The sequence below is a fragment of the Neopsephotus bourkii genome, unplaced genomic scaffold (assembly GCF_033783945.1).
Source record: "Neopsephotus bourkii isolate Nb327-2 ecotype Australia unplaced genomic scaffold, CSIRO-AGI_Nbou_v1 NB_196, whole genome shotgun sequence".
NCBI lineage: Eukaryota > Metazoa > Chordata > Aves > Psittaciformes > Psittacidae > Neopsephotus > Neopsephotus bourkii.
Window position 1 is genome coordinate 646,321 of NW_026900709.1, and position 26,700 is coordinate 673,020.

At 37.8% G+C, this 26,700-nt stretch overlaps 1 protein-coding gene across 1 annotated transcript in view; it reads right to left on the minus strand.

Annotated features, from left to right (window-relative positions):
* Nucleotides 1-9,699, minus strand: part of COL5A2 (collagen type V alpha 2 chain) — a 54,260-nt gene extending 44,561 nt beyond the window's left edge. The window contains exons 1-6 of the mRNA XM_061344255.1: nt 9,351-9,699; nt 7,848-7,861; nt 6,414-6,446; nt 5,734-5,766; nt 5,049-5,102; nt 1,153-1,263 (exon numbers count right to left, since the gene is read on the minus strand). Of these exons, the coding sequence (XP_061200239.1) occupies nt 1,153-1,263; nt 5,049-5,102; nt 5,734-5,766; nt 6,414-6,446; nt 7,848-7,861; nt 9,351-9,699 (594 nt within the window). The remainder of the gene's footprint in view (nt 1-1,152; nt 1,264-5,048; nt 5,103-5,733; nt 5,767-6,413; nt 6,447-7,847; nt 7,862-9,350) is intronic.
* Nucleotides 9,700-26,700: the final 17,001 nt, after the last annotated feature.

The following is a 26,700-nucleotide window of genomic DNA, read 5'->3' on the forward strand; positions in this document are numbered from 1 at the left end:
GTCCTCCTCCTTCTGGAAGTACATAGTTGAAATCAATTTCATTTTGCTTCGTTCAGAGCCAGATCCTCACTCATGGCAGGCTGAGAAGGAGGAACAGCAAATGTGCATTCAAGTCTTTTATGAGTCAAGGTTTGTTTCACATCAGATTGGTCCCCGAATACATTTTCCGCAAGGCTGGCTAACTTCAGAGATAGAATACAAACTAAAAATGCCTTAGATCTCTGGCCACACCTATTATTTCTTATTTTCTGTGGAAATCTATAATGGATGGTGATCTAACACCCATCCCTGGTGCTTCTGTGATTCTAAGGGATTCCTCTGTGCTGAAGATAACTCACTTGGGCTGAACCTGATGGATTCAGTTTGGAAATGTGGTTCAGTCAAGAAATGCTGCCTAAATTTGCAATCCATTGGACTAACATGAATATTTCAGGTGATTGCCAATAAAACTTTACTGTTTTCAGTAACAGTGGAGGAACAATGGAGTGGTGAATCATAGCAGCTATACTCCAAACAGCAATAAACATGTAAAAGAATATATACTTGATGAATTCAAACATGTACTTCATTCTCAATCATGATTAGAGTTCCATAGTATTGAGGAAGTGAGGGGAAGGAGTCCTGCGGAGCACTGTCTGTATCTAGAGCTGGTTAACCCTTCTTTCACAGTTACTTACCTTACTTAATCTTCTCAGTGTTGGTCTGAACAATTCTAGCAAGAAGTACACTTAGCCACGTTTTAATTTCTCTCATTAATTATTATATATTTATATATTTATTTATATTAATCTTTTTTTTTTCTTTTCTGTATTCCTAATTTGGTACACCAGTTTCCGTGGGCTATTGTCCAGAACCATTGGGTTTAAGTCAGGTAGAACTAACACAACCCTACCAAGGATTTTAGATTTGGGCACACTGGCTTTTCTAGATGCTAAAACCCACTGCAACAGGTGTAAACCTTCCAAGACTTCTCACATTCACTTGTCCCAATTTTTGGCAGAACTTGCACTGCCGCTAGCTGCTGTCCCTCTTGACCAGGAGACAAGGAACTGCGTTCCACACTCACTGAAGCAAAGAGAAGTTACTTTTTCTACCATGTGGGTCTGGCCTAACATTCGCTTCATTTTCTGCTAAAGCAAGTGTAACACTTACCCTGCTTATTCCATCTGGTCCTGTGTGGGTAGGGTGCCCTGGAGGGCCAGGGTCACCAGGCTGGCCAGGGATACCAGGTTCACCATCAATCCCTTGAGGACCACGAGGACCCTAGAAAAAATAAATAAATTAGAAATGACAACAGTGTGCAAGGGTGTTCATTAAAATCACTGTAACTGGCAAATCACTGCCATGTTTGTGATAAATCTGCATTTCTACAGAAAGTTCTTCAAACAAACAACATCCCTCAAGACCTGCTCCTACCTTCAGATCAGAAGCACTGGCTAAAATTAGTCACAAATCACACAAACACAAGTCAACTGCAGTAATTTATATCACAGTCTCTTTAGGCATCTCAAGTTTCCCCCATTCCATACTAGAGTATATATTACTGCTGAAAAACTATTTTGCTCTGCACACAGAATACAGTATCATGAATTTACTACCTAAAGACATATAGCTCAGATCAGTGTACATACACGTTAAGGCAACTCCAGCGTAAGGCCAGATTTTTAAAGCCTCCTGACATCATGACTGGTTTAGACCGCTCATACTTTTGCTGAGTCTCGACACAGTTACACTGCCAAAAATGCAGAGTTAAGTCCCTCATGTTGTCTCTGGCTAGTATTTGCAGAATGGGCTAGGAAGCCGTGCAATTGCTCCCCACTTTTGATCCCTAAACAGCATTCATCTTGTATCAAAACTAAAATTAAATATGGAAGCAGCTAATAAACAACAGCAACAGGGCCAATAAAAATATTCTTCAATCATAAATACAAAGTTCATACTGCTTGCCACTACTGCTTTCTTCATTAGAATAAAATGCTTGACTACGGCAAGGAAAATTTTATACTGTAGAACGAGCTCTTCTAAGGATCCTTGAAGAATCCTTAAACATAAAACTTTGAAAGCCTGTTTCAGTGAGTCATCTTTACAAACACAGTTAGAATCAGACAGATTGCTCATATTTCCATGTGATGAGACTTGTGTTTCCTTGCAGTCTGTGGCACATTTGATGGAACTTATGTCTGAACTAATACTGTTTGAAGTAGTATGGTTCACATGTTAAAGAAAAAGCTTTCTCTTGGGAAAGGGCTACACTGTGATAACAGTGGCAATGAGTCCTGAAAACTCCCAGCAAATCAGCTAATTCTGTTAATTCTCTATCTGTCTTGATGGTCTGGAATTCCTGTAAGCCTAGCAATGAGGGGAAAACTCTGTTTCGTATCACGACATACACGTACACACACACACCTCTACTTGCAGAATGAGCTGTAAATAGATGGTATTCTGAAACAAGTTAGAAGATTCATGCATGTTGGATGGAAAAAGAAGGTTCTAGCAGAAAAGTTTATTATTTAATGTTTCTATTATAAACAGAAGTACACACTGCCAAACCTAAAAGTGCATACGGCCCAAAGGAGGAAAAGAATGAGCCACCGTCTTTTGTTAGCTGTCAAAACAAAACAAAATGAAACATTACAGAAAAACACAATTGTCTATAAAGAATTAAGCAAGCTCCCATACAACTACTGATTTTCAATATCCATACCAAGGCACCTTAACAAAATCTGGTATAGAAAAAGGTCTTTCTTTTACTTCTTTTTAGAAAAGGACCTACTTCTTAGTCACAAAAATCAACCTTCTTCAAGAGCAATACTGCAATCCCCCCACATCACAAACCAAAAAGTCACCAAAAAGCATATTTGTATTTGTAGGTGGCAGCTAAACAGTGGTATATAATCAATGTTTTTTATCAAAATCATGATTATACCTTTATTTATTTTACATTATTTATCTATGTCTATGTACACTAAAAAAGCTCTTCCATATTCTTTCACCAGCTCAAGGTCAGTGAGTTAAAGAAAAATTAAAAAAAAAAAAAAAAAAAATGCTCACAACAGGCCACGAGGTGGCAGAGTTTAAACACGCAATTGACTCATTCTGGCCCATTGCTGCTGCTGTTCAGGAAACTATTACAGGTTTTGCCTGTAATGGAATAAAAGGAAATGCAGATCATGGTAGAATACGCTCAAGCTACTGTCTATTTTAACTGCTACAGCAATTACAACCGACTGTAAACCCATACTGAAACAGAATATATCAATGGTTCTGAGGATGCTCAAGCTTATTTTCTGTCTTCAAAAGATCATTTGTAAACACCTAAAATACTATCCAAATGCATTTTGCAAATGCCAACATGTGATTCTCTAGCTATTTCTCTCTCACTGTTACATTAGAAAAGAATTTGAGATAAAAAACATGCTAACACTCCTGATTTTATTTTAAATCCAAGAGTCCTGATATTGTAAGATGTAGGGACACATAGCAAAGTAGAGTTCCTGCTCACTAGTCAGCAGAAGCTCATTTAAGGAACAAGCAAACAAAAACATCCAAAGAAACAAACAAACAGCTTGGAAATGTGCTTAGTGGTTTTGTAATAGCAGCTGTCAGTAATGAATTTAGCCAGATGAATTTTATAAAGGGTGCCTGTACAAGGTTACTTGCTCCACAAGGTATTTTAAACAAGTTGCAAACATTATGCAGAGAGGTTTTATATAATATAACTCCAGGTGTGAAATAACATTTTTTTCCCACCAGTAAAAATACAAAATCCTGCACTAACAGTCAGTCCTTATCCAAAAGCAGTGTTCTCTGGTCTCAGACCTACATTCTGACATACATACAGCTCACCAGAACCTTTGACATAACACTTTCAGAGGAGCCGACGGGTTCCCAACCCCTTGTTACCCCTTGAAAGCAGAATAATATCCTATGTCAAAGGAACTCAAAAGTGTTTACAGACTTTTGATATTTTAGGTGCTTCTAGTCACCACTCTATAGAGACACACAAGGGATGCATGGCACAGAATCAGAAATTACTTAGCATCTTACTGATAATATTGCACGTTACGAGCGCACTTCAGATGTCTGTACAAACACAGTCAAGATTCCTCTGTGTACCACAAGACTTTGCAATTACTCCCAGAATTCTTTTAAGATCTTGACAGTTATTCATCAGAGAAATATCTAATGGTGATCTAGAGAGCTGCAGCTTGGCATCCGTCTCGAAGAGGCTACATGCTTACTCCACTGCCTCAGAAGTGTCATTACCATCTATGGACAACAGGCACACACTGGAGAACACCACAAAGGGGTCACTTTTAGGCCTATGCCTAAACTCAGTATTGGCTTGTTCTCTTCTGAGGGATAGAAAAACATCCACACAGAAATTACAATTATACAGCTCTTTAAAAACTGCTTTTTGCATCACTGAAGCTCTTTGACCTAGCTTTTTCAAGAGGAACATGTCGTCTTTGGTATTTTCAGCACACCCTTTTGGCTTTTCTGTGGTTCTCCACATGCAGACAGCAAAGTTCTCTTCTGAAGTTTTTATTTCCGCTGAGCAATCTTGATCATATTATTCACCAGCATACCAACATACACAGTCACAAAATTAACTCCTGCTAACTTCCTGAGCTTTGACTTTACTCTGAGCCACACAGCTCACTCTGCTTCTGATGTACAGCAGTAACAAGCAGAAAGTCAGCAAGTTCTTAAAAAGGAGAATGTGATGTTCCAGTTTTGTTCTTTAATTTCCTTTTCTTTTAAATGCTGAAGAAAGCCGTACTCTCGGACACTGCTTTGGGAAAGTTTGTTGAAGAAGTATGGCTTTTAGTGGAAATACTGCTAAAACTTTGTCAATTGTCTCAGAGCAGTCAGGTTTCAATCCACCCAGTGAATGGGGAAATATGAATGTTTTTCTGTTTGTTACCTAACTCTTGGAAAATATGAGGAAAGTTCTGGTAACTCTGGAAGACATGGAGACTGTTTAAAGCCATCTACCCTTTAGAGGTTAGTCCAGTATTTGATTTCTGAGACACTTAATAACTTACAGGTCTTCCCTTTGGTCCTCTTTCTCCTCGTGGTCCTTGTGAGCCTGGAGGTCCCTAGAAGAAAGATTAGAAATAGTAAGTACCATTTAAACTAGCTAACAATTAATAAAGCTCTGAAAACATGAAATGCAATGCTTATTTGAAAATTAATTTGTGGGTTTGGGCTTTTTCACATCATCATGAAGAAAATACCTGCAATCACCAAATATTCAATATGTATTCTCAATTGTACATTGCCTGAAAGGAGCAGAACCAGGATGCAGAGGTCTACAAAATACTTTAATCTCTCCTATGCTCTGCGGGTTAATTTAGCAAAGGTTTTCTGCATGCTGGAGGCTTTTAACGTGGAGTTGTACAAGTCTAAGACATCCCTTCTGCTAGTCCAAAACTGCTCTCTGAGAATGCTGCATCTCATACTCCTGCTAGATCCCTGCCAGAGAAGCGGAAGCATTCCCCAGCATCAACTTCACACAAAGGTCCTCAGACATGCATGTGTGACAAGTACATATTCATTCACTTAAGGTGTAGGCTGACCTGGGACTAGTAAAACATCTCACAATCTTCTTGCCTCCTCAAATCTAGCATGGAAAAGTCCTCCTCCACATCATCCCCACAATACAAAACAGAAATGGCAGAAAATGAAAAAAGCCATCACTGGGGAGACAGAAGATCAGAAAATACTCACGGCTGGTCCTGGGCGGCCTCGTATTCCTGAAACCTAAAGAATGCAATATAGATCAAAATTACCATGCAACATTATGCCTATACTTGTCATGACTACCCTACAGAAAATTAATCATTGAAAAGTAAATACCAAGAGAGAAAACTAAAGAACCAGTGAAGTTGTAAGGCTTTTTTTTGGGGACAAAATAAATAAAGTTCCACTGGTTATCTCTTTCCATTTTGTAGTCTTTTGATAAGCAATATAAGCAAAATCTTGGAAGGATCATTGTTATTCTAAGAAAGATTAAATAAATGTGTATTACAATTATTTAGTCTCAAGTTATTGATTCTTTTGTCTGTCTTTGTGCTATAAAGGTATAATAAAGATAGAAAGTGATAATTTATTTCACAATCTTCCTCAAGTGTCTCTACACTTCCAAAGTACTAATTTACCATTATACCTCCCCAAAATTCTAACTATATATGTAAAGATTATGACAGATTTAACTCAATAAATTTTTTCCCCACAATGCAATTGACAGGAATTGCTAATGTTCCATATGTGAAACGGCAAAAATATTTTTTTCATTTCTAGGCTGTAAATTTTTGTTGTATTTCTTTAATTACTGCAATTCTGCTTTAAAGCAGTAAAATACACATTTCTAGGGTGTGCTGATACATGAAGAAAAAAGATGAACTTACAGGTGGCACTATTCCAGGTTCCCCTTTTTGCCCCTGTAAGAAAGAGATGCAAAAATGTCAGATGGCAGAAAACAAGTACAATTAACTCTACCAGTTTCACCAATACCATCTCTGTGACTGTGACGAATGCTAAGAATTCTCTAAGGAGACTCAATTAAAGTACCTGTGATAGCTCATCCATACAATTTTTTAATGACTATGGATACTGATTAAATGAAGGGTATAAATTAACAAACTTTTTCTAACTGTGTAACATACTAGATGAATGAAGAGCCAAAGTAAAGAAAAATACCATGATATTTAAGTACTGAAAACATGGTGTAGTTCTGGTTATTGGATGATTTGATTTATATGAAATGCAGGCCCCAGAGCAGCATTCAGGTTCCATTTCTTTAAGGTATTCAATTAAAATTCATATCACTAAATCTATGGACAGAAAAAACCTGTATATCCATCTATAGCATAGAGACAGAATACAAAATGATAGCACATAGCTTCAGAGTGAAGGACATGGCATTTGCCAACTGACTTTTCTCTGGGTTGAATGTGTTGACAATGATTACATGTTAGATAAAATAACTAGGTTTATACTTATTTGTAGTAACTGTTTTATTAAGGGTAAAAGGGAAAAATTTCCTACCTAGTTTATCAATTAATAATAAGCTGGTTACAGTCCATTTATTTCCATTACCTACTTCTGCATAGACAGCTACTCAGTTTTAGTGAGTGTATATACTTGATCACATAAAAACTTATTTCAATTACATTTTGTAGCTGCTTACTATCTTAGAATCTCATTTATCAGAATGTACCTTAATTTCTTGTGTAGGAATAGATCTGCTCTTTAATTGCATGCTATGAGAAACACTGCCCACAGAACCATGGCTTTGTGCAAGAATGCATTGCCCCATTGCTACCTGCTGCACACTGGGAAGCCAAGTCTCAGCAAAATAACCCAGTTTGGCTTCTAATGACCGACTTCTAACGACCTACTGCTAGAGATGAAACAACCAAACTACTCAAACTGGAATTCCTTTGATGCAAACAGCAGGGGTTTTCAGCCAGAGGATTCTCTATATTTAGACCAAGATTTTTGCCTGCACCCCAGCATTTTTTCCATGTTGACTGCAATCACAGAATCACAGAATAAGAGGTTGGAAGTGACCTCAAGGGTCATCTGGTCAGCCATTCTTTGAAAAAAACACAGTCTAGACAAGATGGCCCAGCACCCTGTCCAGCTGAATCCTAAAAGTATCCAACGCTGGGGAATCCAATCTCCCTAGTCATCAAACATGACCAAAAGGAAAGAATTAGGTGTTTTTTAGCAGAACCTGTATTTAAATTCTGTGCTCCAAGGACATTCTTTTAACAGCTGTAATACAGTTAAAAAAAACAAACAACAAACAAAACAAACCAAAAAAAAAAGAATCTTACCTTTTTTCCTCTGCCTATTACAAAGGACAAGAAAAGAAAAGAGAGATTAATGTTCTTACTCTGACAGAACATGTGAAGAGTTGAGTGAAGGTGTTGCAGCTAGGGCCACCCTGATCTTTGATGCACAGAACATGGTGAATTGCCTAGAGGGAGCTGGGGAAGTTCCCAGAGGCATGCATACTCCCTTGGTCAGCTGTGAGTAATCAGAACAGTTTGCAGTGGTGTCTCAGTCTTTTTCATGATTGTACAGAATAGGAAAAAGCACTTTAGGAAAGTAGAATATCTTATAGGGAATTGTCAAAAGCTGACCTAACAACTGACTCTGAAGTCAAAGGAAGCTTTTATTACTGACTTAATACAACTGATGTTGATGGACCCACAACACATTACATGGTATTTTTCAAAAGGGAGAGCTAACTGGGGACTTCTGACTTTTCTTGTTTGAAAAGCATTTGCAGTATCATGTGCCTGCAGTCAGAACCATATATTCACACTTATATCCACAAAAATCCTTCAGGGGAATATTTTAATACCTTGAATAACAATAAGTAATTCTGGAATTTATTCATTCCGCTTTTATATTTTCTAAGTGCACCTTGTTGGCATTGGCCTAATGCCTCCCAAAACACAACAGGATGCACGGTCTATTTACTGCTTGCCACATCTTGCTCCATTGCTCAATTACATAGGCCCCTGATACGTGCTTTTTATCACAACTTTTTTCTATATTAAGTTTATAACAGCAATTATATCTCCTGAAGAAGCTGCTTTAGTTATTACATGTAGAACATAGTTCAATACACAATATTAAAGAGCATTAATTACAAGTTAAGAGACTTTCTTTTAGGAAAATTGAGGGGAGATTGCTTTAGCCAAGTGTCTCCAAGGAAGAAGAGTCTGCCAGCACTGGAAAAGACATATCTTTAAGGTACATAGCAGAAAGTATGCAAATCCAGGAACTTAACAATACTTCATGCTAATTTTGATTCACATGTCTTACAAAAGGATCATGTGTCCATGTTTCCATCTGGGGGAAACACTTTATACTGTTTACATATTACTGTTTACATATAATATTGACATTTATACACCAACTGGAGGGGCCTCAGGTTGAGCATTTTAGTAAAGCATGCACTTATTTTACCATATATATTTATATAATAAATTATCTTTATCTTAACATGTTTATTATACATGTTTCTCTTATAATATTTGCCTTTCAGCTCGAGACGAACCACAAAAAGAAGACAGAACTGAACCTCCTTGAAATATCAAGGTGGAATTTGAATCAACCTTTTAGTTATAAAGGCATTTGGGCTTATATCAGTTTCATAGTCCGAAGAAAACTGTTTCCACAGACAGCTCTAGTGCAACCCAAAAGGGAAGATTTTCAGATTCAAATTTCCACCATGCAGATACTATTAGAAATTTCAGTATCGTGAGGTTCCTACTTCTTTGGGCTGTCTCTCCTTTCAAAAAAACCAAACTGGAAAGCAAACTTACCAATGGTTGTGTCAAAGTCACGTGTTGTATGGGGACACACAGGACAGCACTCTCCTGGGGGCACCTGCGGGTTCTCACACTCCAGCACATCTTGACACTGGATTTCATCACAAAGAATAGCTCCATTGTCACAGACGCAAATCTGGCATGGTGAGGGCTTCCAAATATCCCTGTTCAGGTACATCTGGCCATTCTGAGTGCAAGCTATTTCTTCAACATCTGGGATAGGATACAGAGAATATACAACACATTTTTCAAATGTGAAATCAAAGGAGTTCTGGACTAGCAAAGAGCACATTTGAACATGAGAAGCAGCATCACATACATGAAGAAAACAGTCCACCAGCATGGTTGAAGCTGATACTGAGAACTTTTAAATACCAGTCATCTTAAACGCCTTTCTTATTTTACCACCTTATTTCTTGATCAGAAAGCAGTAAAATAGCATCATCATGGAATGCACAAACCCACCACAGTGTCAAATGAACACTGCCTCACAAGTCATTCTGGTACGGATATCATTCTAGAACTAACTCTGTGTTGAGGAACTCCTGCCATTTTCCTGCTTTGTAACTGCTGTGCACAGGGCATTGGAGACATCCAACTGAGGAGACTTCTACAGAGCACACTACCTGCTCCCTGCTGCATGCAGCTTACAGAGCCAGATTTACAACCACATTGAACAGACATGGCAGAGTTTGTTGAAAACAACTCATTTATTAGGGTCTTGCTGTAAGGTAATACCAACACAGAGAATCAAACAGGACAGTCACTGTCCATTGGCAACACCAGTCTCTATTGCAAGGGTACTTGCAGCAGTATCTCCAACTGAATGAAGAGAAGCTCAAATCACTTATTTTGTTTAGGTTTTTATAATCCAGTTGGGCATGGCCCTACATGATTACCCCAGCAGAGACATAAATTATTGCTATCAATAGATACGAATTGCATACAAAACACTACTTAAATATTTTAATTATACATGAGAGACTACCCTATGTGGCCACTGCATTAACTGACTACATTCATATGTCCTATGTACATATCCACACATTTGTATGAAGGTCATTCTTACTGACCTTGCACATATCATTTTTAACCTAATCCACTCCATTTACAAAAAGTTTCTTTTCTTTCTTAACACTATTTGTTTTCTTTCTTTTATTTGAATTCCAGTTAAGAATTAATTTCTTACTGATTTTTAGAAATCCATTCAATATAGCTTTTGCTCTCTCCAACCAATTTGCTGTCACCAAGGCAGAACAACTTCTCTGGGTTGAATCAATAACTTAGAAATCTTGACAATTTCCCCATTTGACTGACAGCAGCATTTAAGGGGACATAAGGGTCTGTTTTAGTACTGTTCTATCCATCCCAAATCACACGTCTGCAAACCAAGAACCCCAGTGCCAAGACACAAGTCACACACAGCAAACCTGTTATGCACCATCCAAAATTATTCTCCTGTCCCCAGGATGCTGCAGAGAAGATTAATTTTACCCATCTGGGAGATCCATCTGACCACAGAAACATTCCTATCAAAAATGTCTTTGAAACCAGACAATCCTGTTAAAAACATTATCTGAACATTCCCAAACAGCCGTAATTTCTGATACAAGAATAGGAATAGAGACAATTATATTTATCATATATGACACATTCCACTAGTCAAAAATCGTGACCATTATTTTTTAGGAAAACCTGTTATTAGTATAAAAATTAACAGCTGTAGGCACATAGACAGTTACACTGTTCTATGCATTTCTGACCTACTTTAAACCAGATGTAATCAGAAAATCACAAAGTAATAAATACGAACAGATTTGGAATTTCAGCTTCATCCCTCAACTCAAGTCTAGTTACTCCATCAATGTCAGAGCTCAGAGAAATGAAGCAGATGTCTCATTAACTGTTGCCTGCCACCACTTCTGAAGCTTTCTAACAGCAACCGAAGTCTAAATTTATACTGGGTCAGCTCCTCTCTTCACTTGGTTCAACCAACTGACAAAATGACTTGAAGGGGTGCTGCAGAAGCTCAAGAGGAAATGTTTTCAGTGTGAAGTAAAGTCATCAACTAAGTGTGCTCCACAGTCCATTTATGACACTGTGAGAATCATTTTCCAAACTGCAGATCGTATTTTGGAAAGCATTCTTCTTGACTCTCCCTTGTGTGCATGACATAACACACTGTCTGACATATTTAGCCTTTTCCCTCCAGATGTCTGGCATACGGTCTGTGTCTTCCTTAATGTATTACCCACAGAACTTGTTGGGCTGCTCAGAAGAGCAGCAGTTTGCATAAATGAAATTTCTAAGTTACTGAGCCCAAAGTCAGCATTCTGTCATAACTTCAAATAAACCACACAGCAACTGCTTTGGCAAATCACAGCTGAGCCAGATGGTGACTAGCTTCTGCCTGGGTCACCCGCTCAGCAGCTGAGAAAGAGGCAGACAAAGGCAGGAGAAAAAAAGCACATACCAACTTCTGGAAGTGTTCTAAAAGTCTGTTTTACTCTCAGATTGCAAATATGTTGATAATAAGGGAAAATAAAAGCAACACCACCAAAAAAAACCCCAAAGCCACAAATGCAAAACCACCAAAAAACCCCTAACCCCAGAATACTGCCAGAACATTTTTTATATTATATATTTCAATTATGGTTGATGCTTTTAATTTTCCCTTCTGCTGTAACTGCATTACACAGAGAACAATCTGAAAAGTGCAGCTATTTCAAAGCCAACTCATCCCACAAACACAGTTTGATATTTTACTCTCAGGCCAGAATTACAGGCATGTTATTGATCACACCCAGGCCAGGAGATGCAGCAAACTGTTCTATATCCACCCTGGTTTGGAAATCTGCAAGTCTTTTTTTTTGTTAGAGAGACAAATTCACAAACTCTTTTTATGTCATGTTCTTTCTACTTCTGCAGTTGTAACACAAGGCACTGAATGGCTTGGAAAGCAGCTTTGGAAATCCTTAACATGGCAAAAGGATCTGCTAACCCATTAACAAGTACAGCTCTAATTGGTATTGGGCCTGACTAGACCATCTACAGTGTTGCAAATCCATTGAAGTCAGCGAAAATGAGTTTCAAAGTGGTCAGCGAATATAAAAGGTAAGGTAGAAGAAAAATGCTATGATACATTTAAGGACTCATTCACTCATGAGCTCAGACCTTTCTGAATGAGGATTTCAATGAAAAGCACAGTAAGTATAATGCAAGTATTTTTCTGCTAAATATTGATCTGTTGGAGTATCAATTTTGCTTTAAAGAACTATTTGATCAGAAGACAAACAGTTGGTAATTGCTAATACGCTAAATCCTCATACTAGAGACTACCCACATCAACACTTTGAAGGTAAAGATCACATCATGCACTGACATACCCAGGCCCAGTTTGGTGACACCACTGAACTTGTACTAATTACTGGGGGAGAAACTCCATACAAGCCACTAGATGGCTGTCAAAGCCCATCACTCATCATGAGCAAATGTCAAAGTTTATCCACAGTTAAGGCATATAAGGCACACCCTGCCTGGGCAAGTTATACTGAGCTTGTTTTTCTTTCAGGTAGATTTCTCTCGAGGTTAATTCCACTGCTTAATAAGACAACAATAGGACAAGTGTTTTAAATGACAGCACAGGAAATCATTCCAGTCTCACACCACCAGATACACATAATTTTCAAAGCAACACCTGTAAAATTTCTGCTGCTCAGTTTTCTGTTGAAAGTCACCCCACATTATTGTACCCTTACTGTTTTCATTAACATCTGGTTCACATCATGAATGTGTAAAAGACAAAGTCTGGACACGGAACCAGATAGGAAAAAAGAAAAGATGGAAAACACCACCAGAAAAAATCAGCAGGGGGAACACGGCATGACAACACGACACAGTGCCTTGAGCAAAAACACTTTAAGAGAACAGCCTAAGAAGAAAAGAAGGACCACTCCACACATACAAACAGGGAACCTTGCTGAAGGTATCCTTCTAAGGTCTTCTTTTTTCTTGCAGAAATATCCCCAAAGCTGCAAACTATACTCTCCTGTTACCCATCTCTGCTTATAGACAATCTAATGTAGGAAGAGTCAACCACCATTACCTCAGCTGAGAAGATGGCAGGTGTATGATGGAAGGGAATACAGCTCTCAATGCTACTTGGGGAAAAAAAAAAATGGCCTGAGCAAAACTTGCAGATAGGTAGGTTTTCTGCAGACATTAACAACCGTGGTTCACACACGAAATGGTAAGGGACAGAAAAGGATTTCATGAGAAAACAGCTCCATTACATTGCATTTTTACTAGTCCTACAAATGCAATAATTAAAGGAGCCTAAGGGCTGATAGATCTACAACAGTAGAAAACATAGTTTTTCAAAGGCAGGAAAGATGATGATTTTTATTGAGCACACAGCCTGCCAGTTTTACTGTTTTTTTTTTGCCGAGAGGGACTTCTTGACACATCCGGTAACCAAACCTCAATGCTTTTACACTTCTTAACACAAAAAGACTGGAACAGAGGAGCTATGGTTATTCAATTAAAAAAAAAAAAAAAAAGATAGAAACAAAATGGCTTTAAACTAAAAAAGGGTAGATTTAGATTAGACATAAGGAAAAAATGCTTCTCTGTGCATGAGGTGAGGCACTGGCACACAGTGCCCAGAGAAGCTGTGACTGCCCCATCCCTGGCAGTGTTCAAGGCCAGGCTGGACAGGGCTTGGAGCAACCTGGCTTGGCGGAAGGTGGCAATAGGGCTGGAACTGGATGAGCTTTAAGGTCCCTTCCAACCCAAACCATTCTATGATAATTCTATGATGATGAAAACAGCTGGTTCATTTAGCTTTTCAACCTCTATTTGACATTCTTATGCCAGTTTGTGAAAAGTGTAAGGAAATAAAAGATTACATAGATAAAGTAATTTTTAAGTTTGAAAAAATGTCTAGAATATGAAAAGCCAAGTTATGAATTCACGTTATGAATTACAAAGTTTAATCCTGATGACTCACAAAGCAGAGATGCAGAAGTAAATCGAAGTGAAAGATGATACGTGCTAAAAACCATTTTGCAGATGTACTGTTGTGTGTGTGTGCACACTGCCAAGGGAGAGACAAGAGGAGGTTGCTGTTAATAATCTTTGACTGTCAGCCTGTTGCAACAATAACGTAGGGCTTGATCCAGTTCTCATTAAATCAGTGGAAAAAAACCTCTCATTTACTCCAGTGAGAATCAGCCTGCTTTTATTTATCTTTTGATAACATTTTTTTTGAGCAGTAATAAATTAAGCATTATCCAAATTACCATGCCATGCAAATTATAATGTAAACACCGATTATTTTGAAAATCAGATACTTTCCAAGAGCACTGATACATATTAAACCTATTTTGCATTTTCTGCGCAGATATAATCTATGTTAATAATGATTATTACAACACAGTTTACCTAAGTATTTTATAGCTACATACACAAGGATGGACCTGGAATCCCTTACCAATAAAAGGCTAAACCAACCCACAGTTCACTTAACATGAAATATTTGATTCTTAAGACGAAATCAAATTTGCATTTAGACATTTAAATTCCGGATACAGCATGCATCTCAGTGAACTTTAGATAACAGCTACTGTACAGCAATGCACTTAAATCCAAATAACTCAGTGTTCTCTTGGAAACACTGACCACTAACAAAGTCTGTAGCACATTGCTAGTTCTAAGAGATACAGAAGATGTATGGTCTCTCGGTGGCTTCAAATTCAGTGTAAGTCTCCCAAGCATACCCAAGAGAATAAGCAACGAATGACACACACAGATTCAAGAGTATCATACAGAGGGTTTATTCATTACCAGACTGTCTAAAAGAATAACTAGCAAAGATGTTCATTGAAAACTGACTTTCTCAAAGTCTGTGGCTCTGTATTGGTTTATGCCAGCTGAAGGTCTGGTTGAATGTTTCATTTTGAAATTCCCCTGTGGTTTCCTAAGGAAATCAGGCTTATGAGATCCTACTGGCTGTACTGTGACATCTGTGTCCCCAAGCCCATTTGATTCCTGTGGCTAATTTCAGCGAAGATTGATAGAGACCTTGTGAAAGAACAGATCACTAAGACAACTGTGCTTCTGCAAATTTTGTGAGCATACACAGTTAGGAAGAGAAGGGAGTTCCAAGTTAGTGACCCACAAAGGCTCCTTTGCAAATAAGTGGATATTAACAAATCCCTTTCATTACACTTTTGGGAATGCATGCGCAGAGGCACACAGTTTAAAACCAATGCTGAGCAGGAAACCAAGTTTCATCAGAACTGTCTCTTAGGAAAAGAGGTGAGCTTTTTCATTCATTCTGTTCAGTTCCTACTTAAAAAAATCCTAGAGGATAATTTTCAAAGCTGGCAATAAACTTTTTTAAAAGCATTCCACATATTGAAAGTTGCTGGTTTTAATTCCAAATGAGTTTTCAATGTGATTGAGGAGGTCACCCCTCTAAGACAAGGAGCTGCAACCCTCTGTGCCGTGTTTTAGAAGCATGAATGTCCCAGGGTGTTCTCCTAAAAGATGTAGGTAATTTTAAAACATGTATTTTGGGACTGGAAAATTACAGACTCAACTGTTTTGCCTGCAAAGTCCACAAATAATGTTAAGTATGTATAAATATTGCTAAGCACCAAGATGCAAGTCAACTCCCAAGAGGAGACTTAATTAATTGTTAAAATTGCTATAGCGGTTAACCATAGTCTTACTAAAGGACACTTCCTTTGTGGCTGGCACTAAAGAGAGGGAGTTCACCCTCTGACACTTATCAAGCAATAAAATCCAACGTCTAAGCTCTAAACAAGAGTCCAGAGGCAGAAAGCAAGAGCAAAACAGTATACCCTGACTCAACAGAAGTGATCTCCCAGATGAAGGGCTCCAAGTGTGATCTGACAACTGGGTTTTATCTCTTCCAGGAAATTGAGTCAAAATAAGTAATTCTGTTTTCCACTCAGCGTTGTGATTCCAGATCTGGCTGGGCAGGGAAAACTGAAAAGGAAAAACTAACGCAAGACACCACTGACTGAATTTTAAATTAACAGTTTATTGACAGTTTACTATTGCTGCTCGACTATTTCCTTTTTCCTTAACTGGGTGGAAACAATACTATCCTATATTTGGTTTGCTAGTTGTATTTTCCCAACTCATAGGTTCATGTATTTATATCTCCATCAGCGCAAACAGGAGTTTTGCTTGCCTTTTTAGGGATAAAGTTAATTTCCAATGCAGAATAATCAAGAACAATGCTTTTATTACAAGACTCAACACATGCTCGATACTGCCACAAAGGCAGAATATTGTGGGATTCCTTCCAGTAGAAAAGGATTTCTCTTGCTGGTCTCACAGTGCTATCCAATATTTACCACTGTACTATTCAATTCCATAAAAGCATCTGATGATGTCGCATCTGCACATGAACCACACTGGTCCTGAGCTACTGAGCAAGATTCAACCCTTCTAAACATCCTGTTTTATGCTACAGACAGGACAGGGAACTATGCAGCAGCAACAGTTTGCTGAGAGATGGGGCAGGCAGGTCCTTTTCTGTTGGTTACTCCACAGTCTTACATCTGAATACCTCAAAAGCAGTTAAACTCACTAGAGTTAACCCATGAATAAAGTTAGATGTAGACATGTTATTACTTCGTTTTTCTCTCCACTCTGGTTCACAGGTAGGATGGCTGGACACATCGCGCAGTGCCTGTAGGAGGATAGGGTGAAGGAGGGAGTTTGAAGAGCCTGATCTGCCAGCAGTGCTTATATAAATGCTCTCAGATGACAGCAATTAAGTCTCAAGCATAGAGCAGGAAATAGAATTACTTCCAAATGTCTACTGCACATAGATTGTTATGGGGAGGCATTCAGGGCATGCCTGAGAAAACACTGCTGCAGATCTGAGCAGCTGGAGCAAATCAGTCAAAAGCTGAAGGCAGTAGTGGGGTGCCTGGTCTCTGCTGAAAAGCCCACATGGCCACAGACACATTGCTTGGACTCTGTCATACAAGGGAGTTACAGGGAAGTCAGTTCAGCTACAGCTGCCTGTACCACAGTCTTCATCCTGACTGAGTGCAGAAAAAGCCTAAAAAGAGTGCTTATCATAGCCAATCATTACATTTCATTATTTCAAAAGAGGCTTGAGGCAACAGAGATCATTTGTTTTTCTAAGCAAACTGCTGAAGCACATTCTTGAGTCTGGGATGACACTTTTAAGCTGAATCACTTTCATTTGCATGAGGAAAGGCTGGTCCCACAGAAACAGCAGATTGCTTTGGCGGGAAGCTTACAAAAAGAACGTGCAGCAAGAGACTGTCAGTGGAGGCAGAACAGGGCCACGGCTCAGCACTGCTTAACGCTCATAAGTTTGGCAACAAAGGCACGGTCTATACAATTAAAGCAGAATTAAAACTGCAATTAGCACATTTCCTAAAATGTAACAGGCTTCACTCTGGAAGCAAACTGCCCCAGCTGTGGGAATTCTGCCCAACCTGATGCTACTGCTAAATAAAGCAAATCTTATCAGGATGCAAGGAACTGTGCCTGAGTATTTAAACCCAAGTCTAAACGAGCAAGATTACACTGAAAACGTAGTATTCTTCTACTGCCTACTTTGGCTCACTCTTCTGGAATCTATGAATGTTTGGCTTTTGGTCTTTCAAAATCCAGCCTTGGACTGCTGTGCATCAGTAAAAAACAATGCATTTTGGCTGTGAAGAACATTCTTTCAGCTGCCTCCTGTGCCAGTATCAGCAAGACATGGTTTCCATTCACAGTACATTTGGATCCCTGTAGTAAATCTATCAGTGATTCACAAGACATCTTGGTTGTCCAGCCAGAAATTGACTTACCAAGAGACTAGCTATGCAGGGTAAGACTGCACCATGTCAGCTAGGTTCTGAAATTACTGTTTCTTGATGGCCCCAAAACTGATCCTTGAGCAGTTTAGAGGTGGACTTTGCAGTACTATGTTAACAGTTGGACTTGATCTTAAAGGTCTGGTCCAACCTAAACAATTCTATGATTCTATGATTATCTAATCCCAGCCGGACTTTGAACTCCCAGTCATTACTCCTTGAACTTGATAGCCCCACCAGCTTTTCATTCACTTTGCTGTACAAGCAGTCCCATACTGAATATTGGACTGAATATTTCCCCAATTTGCATATGGATGCTATGGGAGATGGCATCAAAAGCTTTTCTAAACTAAACAGTGACCACTGCTCTTTCTTTGTGCACCAAACCAATTACCTCATTGTAGAAGGCAACCAGATTTAACCAGTTCAATGGCAAAAAGGAAAATCCATTAAATAGACAGTCCCTAACTGCAGCCTGATCTTCTCTGCACCCATCTATACAAACTCTTAACAAGTACCACCATTTTAGTTTCACCTATGTTATAATACAAAAAGTCTAACTGATAAAATAACCATGCAAAAGAACCAGTTTACCTTCCTTGTTTTGTAGCATTTAGCACCTTTGAAATTACACAAAATGCGTATGGATGTCTTGCCTTATTACATCTAGAAGAAACACACTTGCTGCTGCCCAAACATCCTCATTCTTTGAAGCTATACACATCAAAGCTCAATATCACCCTCTTTTTCACCTAAAAATAGATTTGTAATTAGTAAAAAAATTCAGTTCTATAATTAAAAATCTTTGCATTCCAACAGGCTCAGCATTTCAAACTGAAGCAAAAACTACCCTGTGTTTGGGTGGAGACGGAAGATATTGCTGGAAAGCTATACTCGTAACATGCTGTTTGCACAGCAAAGCTATTAATTTGCTGCAACTCTGGGCTTCAGGGAAATCAAAGAATAGCCAGCAAGAAAATCTGCAAAAATTCAGGAACAAACCCTCTTTTTTTCTGCTACCATTACCTTTACCGCACCCTAGACAGCTCAGTCAGCAAGTTCTGGTTTCAAGATGACATGGAACAAACTTCAGCAGCCCTGAGGGCTGCTTTCTACACAGCATGAAGGGATGAAGGTTATAAATAAGCAGCCTAGTTTTAAGTGCAATCTAAAGTCAATCACACACGTGCATGAGGAAGAGACAGTGATTTAGGCGTGTCTCATGCCCAAGAGAGAATTTAACTTCTATGCAAGTTAAAACTACTTACTTTTTACAGATACAGGGGCAGTTTCCTTCTTTCAGTGCATAAAAGTAAATAACTGAATCGAGCTCAGTTCATTTAAATCAACAGGTTAGGGATGAGAAAATCTTTGAGGCTGCTTGTGAAAGTAAGGCAATTAGCCGGTTGGGAATTTTTCTACTTTTTTTTTTTTTTAACATTGTTGGAAGGCACTGAATTACTGAAATATCAAGGAAAGTACCTTTATTAGATTCATCCACTTGAAAACCTTTCATTTCATTTTCAGGAAGTTTGGAATGACTTATTTCAGTCAAGAAAACATCAGGGTTTGTTAAAGAGAAATTTATACAAAAAAAAAAAGCCTTGTAAAAAACACCCCAGTCAAGCCAAGGGAAAATGTTTCCATTGACCTGACCTGATTTTACCTTTTCCATCATTGCTGAGTAATGAGACATCTTCCAGGTTGCCTCAATTCATCTGATATTTATAAGTAGCACCCCCTCCTACCAGAGGATGGTGGTTGTATATTGCAACTTCCAGCACGACTTAAAGTAGACTCACATTTGCACACTGACATGCTTTAATGCCTACTAGGAGAAAAATAGAGCTAGGGCAGGGGAAGAATATCCTTACTCCATTTTGAGAGTATTACATATCTTCATTAAATTTAAGAAGGAATTTTAAACAAAATCCTATTTCTTGTTTTGCCTTTATGCAACGGCAGAAAGTAGTAGCATTAACCTCATTAATGTTAGTAAGGCATTAATGTTAATAAGGCATCATAAGAAAAATCCAATGTTTAAGGAGAATTAGAGGTGTCTTTGCCTACCTGGAGACTCTGTTACTGCATTATGCATTTGAATACACTTACGTATTTCTATTTCCATTTAATTTTCAACTGCGCTTTGGTACTGTCCCAATTCTTGGTCCACATATATGAAAATATCAGCATAAAAATCCCTCACACTGAATGTTAAAAAAAACCTAGAAAGGTCAGCAAAGGAAAAACCCTATCCACCCTGTCATTTAGATGTGTAACATTGATAGAGGTTTTTTAAAAAGATACATACCAGCCATTACTTTGCTCTCCTGCAGGATTATGATTTCTGGGACAGAGGAAATTAAAGGCTTTCCTGCAGGTTCTCTTGATCTTATTCATTGGTTATCATTCCATACTTCAGGGATAAAGCATTATGAACTTCTGTCAGGCAAACAGACCATACTAAAAAGTTTTTGAATGAATTAAAATTCAAGTAGGGATGTGCAGTTTAAAACAATCCAGCTGTCATCACCTCCAGCTACTGCTTGCTTTGAACTTGATCTACTTTTTATTTCCCTTAGTTCTCCCTTTCAAAACTACTTTATCATTTTCCAGATCTTTTTAATTTTATCCTACTTTTATCCTACTATTGTTTCTTCGATATGAGCTTTTAAAAGCCCAAAAAGGCAGCATCCAACTTACAAGAACTTGGATGTTCCAAAGCTAAGTTCTACAAATACTGACATCTTTTTACACCAGTTCACTCTCACAGCAGAATTAGGAGCTCCGATCAGGTGCAGGTAAATGCATAAAATATATTTTTTATTTTGGCTGTTTATTTTCCCTTTTGTAAAAGAATGAAAGTCTGTGTGGGGTTGAGAGAAGCATCCGTGCTTAAGGAATGCAGTGTAGATATTAGATTCAAGATAACTTTTCAGGAACAACTCAGAGTATGTGGGCACTCTAGTACATGACTATGCCCCATTGCTAGTATAAACAGTCTTTTCATTGCACTCAGAAATCTGTATAAACAACATATGGAATCCTGACTTACAACTGGGCTTATATGTGACCAAACTTCATTTGAAGTGGAAGTTACCAGCTGGAAGCTGGAATCCTGCACATCATCTTCAGCTCAGTTTAACGATGAAAATATGTCTTAGTCTACCTATCTCCAAAATTACATTATAGTAATACACACCCAGCTGAAAACAAAACAAAAGAAGGACTACCCTTTTTTACAATTACTTAGTCTTCCATGCTATTAAATGATAAGCTTTTGAGGACAGTCACCAATCAATCAAAAGACACTCGTTAATGTCAATGGGCTTTAATCTCATGCACAGCATTACTGTGTTACATTTAGAGGCACTGAAAATGTCATGATACACTGAAATGTCAAGATGCATGGCATCACTTCAGCTCATTATAAACACCTTTCAGTGTAGCTTTTTTCCTTCTAATGCAGTAGATCAGTATTACGTGACTATCTGTGGTACAGGAAATGTACCACCAATCGCATCTTTCACACAGTATTTTAGAGTGCAATGCAAGCAACAAATTAGAACAGCCAAATTACTTCTTTCAACCTTACAGTTTAGGACTTTTCATAAAGGACCTAAAGATCCTCTTCAGGACCCTGTGAGTAGAGAATTATCACAGGGTTTGCATTTAAACAATATTCTGTTATTGAAGAAGCTTGACGTATAAATATGACACAAGTCCATTCAGCAGCTCTCTGATGTTTTTCAAGTGACTCCTTGGAGAAGCTCAGATAATGTTTTGCTTGCTTCAGATGAACTCCAACTTACCACAAGCTCACCTGAGCCTTTCAAGGTCTTACTATTTTTTTCCTCAAAGAGCACCTTCATTTCCTATATATTTATGTTCCTAATTGCATTTTCTGAACCTCAATAGCCTTCTACTTCGTCTTCTTCCTCCAACCCCCAAAAGCCCCCTCTGTTTCTTTCCCTAAGAGAACAAACCATATTTTTGTCTTTACTTCACTGCCTTATGTATCTTTCAGTGTCACATCAAGAAGATACCTTAACATTACAATTTCCTGTTCAAGAACTGCTCAATAAATTTTTCTAAGTATAAATATAAGCATATTATAATCTCTAATAGCACTGACAAAGATACTCACATTTCTTACACTTGAAGAGAAAGGATGGAAATATGGTGTTGCATCCTCAGCTGATTCAGAGAGCCACAGCTTTGAAAAATCAGTAACCATCAGTCAACTGGATCTTCTCCACTTTACATCAGATAAAGATTTTGACTTTTAATCCATCAATTAGCAACTGGGTTTTTTTTCACATAAGTATCTATCACACTGTTCCAAGAAAGTTTCCAGAGGATTAGAAATAGCTGTCATCTATCCACGAAGTCCTCTAGAGGTCTGTGACGATTTCCAGAGCAGTGTCCTATTTTATTCATGCTAGTGAAGAAATGTAATATTGCCAGTGTCCTTTCTCACTAACTCGTTCTCCACCAATGGCCTGTGATGATGTAGCCTCCTGCAGCTACTTCCAACAACCTTTTGTGCAAATAAGGCCAAATATATCAAATCATTAATCAAATTCATTAAAGTGTTGTTAAAGATATTTTCTAAAAGAAAACGCACTACAAGAAATAAGGACTGACTATTTCAGTCATTAAAGATGCACACCAATGGTTATTTAAGACTGACAGAGCATCCTCAGGGTTGAGTGTGCAACAGTGGGTGTACAAAGTATGGGACACACGATTGATCTGCACATACACAGGGGCAAGATATGAACAAGCAAGGCTGTATCATATATGCAGCAAGACCAAGCTCTTCATGTCATGCCAGGCAGGACTGTCATGCATGTGTGCTGTGCCCAGACTTTCCAAGACTTAGGGAATGACTAGTACTCAAAAGCAGCTTCCTAACAGTCTTCAAGCATATCATGAACTGCTAACACACCAATGCATATATCCTTGGTAGAGTGCTTTGCTGCCTAGCTCTTTTCAAAACATCATGTGAGAGTTCAGACTTTTTAATGGTGCAACATATACTAGATGCATGTAATAATAATAATATTTTCTACTCCCAGACCACCCAGAAGACTTTTTGCATACCTTCAACAGGACTTTATCCCTGAGTTGGCAACAGCATGTGAATGAATTCTTCTCTACTTTTATTCACCAGGGCCTTATTCAGAGTTTAAAGCAAAATCCTTCAAGGCTTACGGTCTCCTAAGATCTACCTGTTGTCATTAATCTGATTATTATATGTGGCAAAGACAACAGACAACTGCATTAAACAAGCGAAAGAGGAAAGCAGACAGATTTTCACAGATTAAACACACAGAAACTCACCCTGTTTGTTCAAAGTTTGTGTGAACAGGTACAGTTGCACTTAATCTAATAGATAAATATCACCACTGACAGACTCCCACTGTTTATAATCACTCTTCAGCACAGTCATCTGCAGTACCATTTTTTAAACAAGAGCTGCAGAATGATGCATGTCTGAGGGTGATCCTCTGTGTTGTAACACTGAGGAACAACCAAAATTGACGAACTGAGGGGAATATAAAAAGGAATACAGCTTTTTTTTTGCCTCTGGCAACAAGATATGCATGAATTGATGTGTTAATGGCATGGTATGGTATTAAAGGGAAAACTATGCTACATAAACCATTCTTACCATGTCCATAACTGCAGTCTTGCTAGTTAAAGGCATTGAAGAAAGGAGACTATTTTTGTAGTGATAAGTTTGACAAGCAAAGATAAAAACCACTTTACTGGAAACAGATGGTTTACACTGCTATGCTGCAGATAAAGTTGCATCAGCATTTCCATAAAAGGCCTCCTTGTTTATAGCAGTTTTCAAACCAGCAGGCACCATTTCTACCTCAATTAACAAAATATAATCCCAGGAATAACCTGGAAAAACTGAAGAAAAAAGTCATTCTTGAGCCAGCACTGGAAAAGTGAGAAGGGATCTGTCTGTGGGGGCAGATTCACAGCAAAAGAGATCGTATCACAGCAGTTCACTGATTTCTACGTGAAAGCAGTCACTATGCAAGGCTGTATCTTAGTCTGCTTCTGTGGATGTTCATGGCACAATTGCAGTGATTTCAGTGACGCAGAATCATAAAGCACGTCCTCTCTATAATACATGTACAAATAGGCATATATAATACACATATTTTATGAATAGCTGTAAATCAAGGATAATACTTGTTAGAAACTGAAAGTAATGCAGATAAAATAGCTATTTGTGACAGATGGAAAAGGTTATGTCCTAAAGGTTTTAGAATCTTTGTCTATTGGATGATCTGACACAGATTTCATTACTGCTGAAACAAACCTCAAATTAACAAACAATATTCAGATACATCTCAGAAAACATTAGTTCAGTTTTGTCCTTCCTAAAGCACATAACTGCTTTGATCTAGAACTGATGATTATCTAGGATAATGTAGTGCATGTATGCAACTGTATCTATTGAAAATGAATGCTTTATTTTTTTTTTTAAGACCTATGTAAAAAGTAAATATAACAATTCTTCTCTTGCTACTCAGTTCTGGATCCAACACAAAATTTAACGCTATAGTTCAGATTCCTGTAATTTAACAATCAGAAAAACATTTTTTTAACTTCATTAAATTTGGGTCAGGTTCTCCTTCATACACTTACACAATTCACTTTACGTTGACTATTACTTTGTTCTTGTTCTAGAAACTTTGGGGTATTCGAATTTCTTCCTATATTTGGACCACAAATCCTTTCTTCACAAAGAATTTGCTCACTGTTGGACAGGGGATTTTCTGACAGGGTTTTTTTTTTTTTTGGTTGATGGGGTGTTTGGAGTTTTTGACTGTTGTGGAAGGCACTGAAAATGAATTAAACATTGTCAATGTGACAGACTAAATTTGTATCAGATGCTGTGAACTACTGCAGTTACTCATATATAAAACATGTGAATGTACAAAGTGTAACAAAGGTTACACTGACCTAAAGCTTGGTAATAGCAATTTTATACCTATAAAAACATTAATATAAAAATATTTAATTAGATAAGATGTAAATTATATAGATATACACTTATATATATAATCATAGAAAGCCCATATCAACTAAGTGATTGAACGAGTACTCAAACTGAGCACTGAGCTCTGTAGCATTTTGGCACAGGTTTGGCATCCTGTACAGTTCTGTAAGTATGAACACAATAAATTTATATAAATTGATATAGATTTGTGCTCACTTTGGGGCACAGGGTGAATCTTCCCTGCTGATACACTGCAGGACAAAGGTGGAGAAGTTTATGCCCAAGATGAGATGCACCCCACTAAGCACAGCTGATAAACTGTTGTATTATATTAAAAACCATGCTTATTTGATTTTAATACAACACTCATCAATTTAGATATCCAGGAATTTGAAACTACTATGGAGTATGTTTTGCAGGTTTTCTCATTTAAATTTCTTCTACCAGGAGCAAATACATGAGGTGAAAATGTGCCTTTCTTCAACATCAGGAGTAAGTCTGACTTAGTGCTAAAAATACATTATGCCAAAATAGAGATTAATCTTTGGGAACTACAACTAACTTTTTTAAAAAAAATAAATATTTAGTCATATTTCATAAGTAAGTGATTCGAAAGACGAACAACATAAGTTATATAGTTTCAAGGCTGATTCACATAGCACAGTTGCAAGTGTTTGACTACACCATTTCAACAAACAGTTACAAATAAATTGTTCAGAAGCAAACCTCACTTTGAAGCATTCCTTGGATATAAACAGCCTTGTTGTTTCAGGACTCCTTACACTTTTGATATTAAGCAGAGCAACATAGTTTACACGCAATGCAGGTTATAATTCAAATATAACAACTTAGAAAAGCACTAGTTCAGAGATTGCTCTACCCTTTACAGAATCTTTCCAATAAGTCAGAAACGTGACTCAAGTGAGATGCAGTTACAGCATTAATAAAGGTGTAATAACAAATAAGCCAATTCTGAGAAATTATCTTGCCAACCTGTTGAGTATCTGGCCATTGAAACTAGTTAAAAATCTTAATAGTCTTCAATTTCAAATAAAACCCCCCAAAATATCTCTATTCATTAGTTTCTGTTTATTCATCAGGAAAATAAACTATCTCTAAATATGAAAAAAAAAAAAAGAATATTTCATGGTTGCTAAAGATCAGACTGAAATTATAACACTGTTAAAACCATTCTTAGATGCTGGCATCTACTCTACAACTTGCCACATGGATTAAAAGGTTTTTTTTGGTATATATCAGCTCTGCACACCATTAGAAATATCCATAGAAATCATGTTCTCCACAATGACTATTCAGCATTTAGTAATTACATTTCAAGACCTGATTCAAACAATATCTCAGTTAATGGTGTTAGCCTAATCTTTTCTTAGGTATTATGTTTGTGGGCCATGCACTGCTCAGTTTTTAAAGAAACAATATT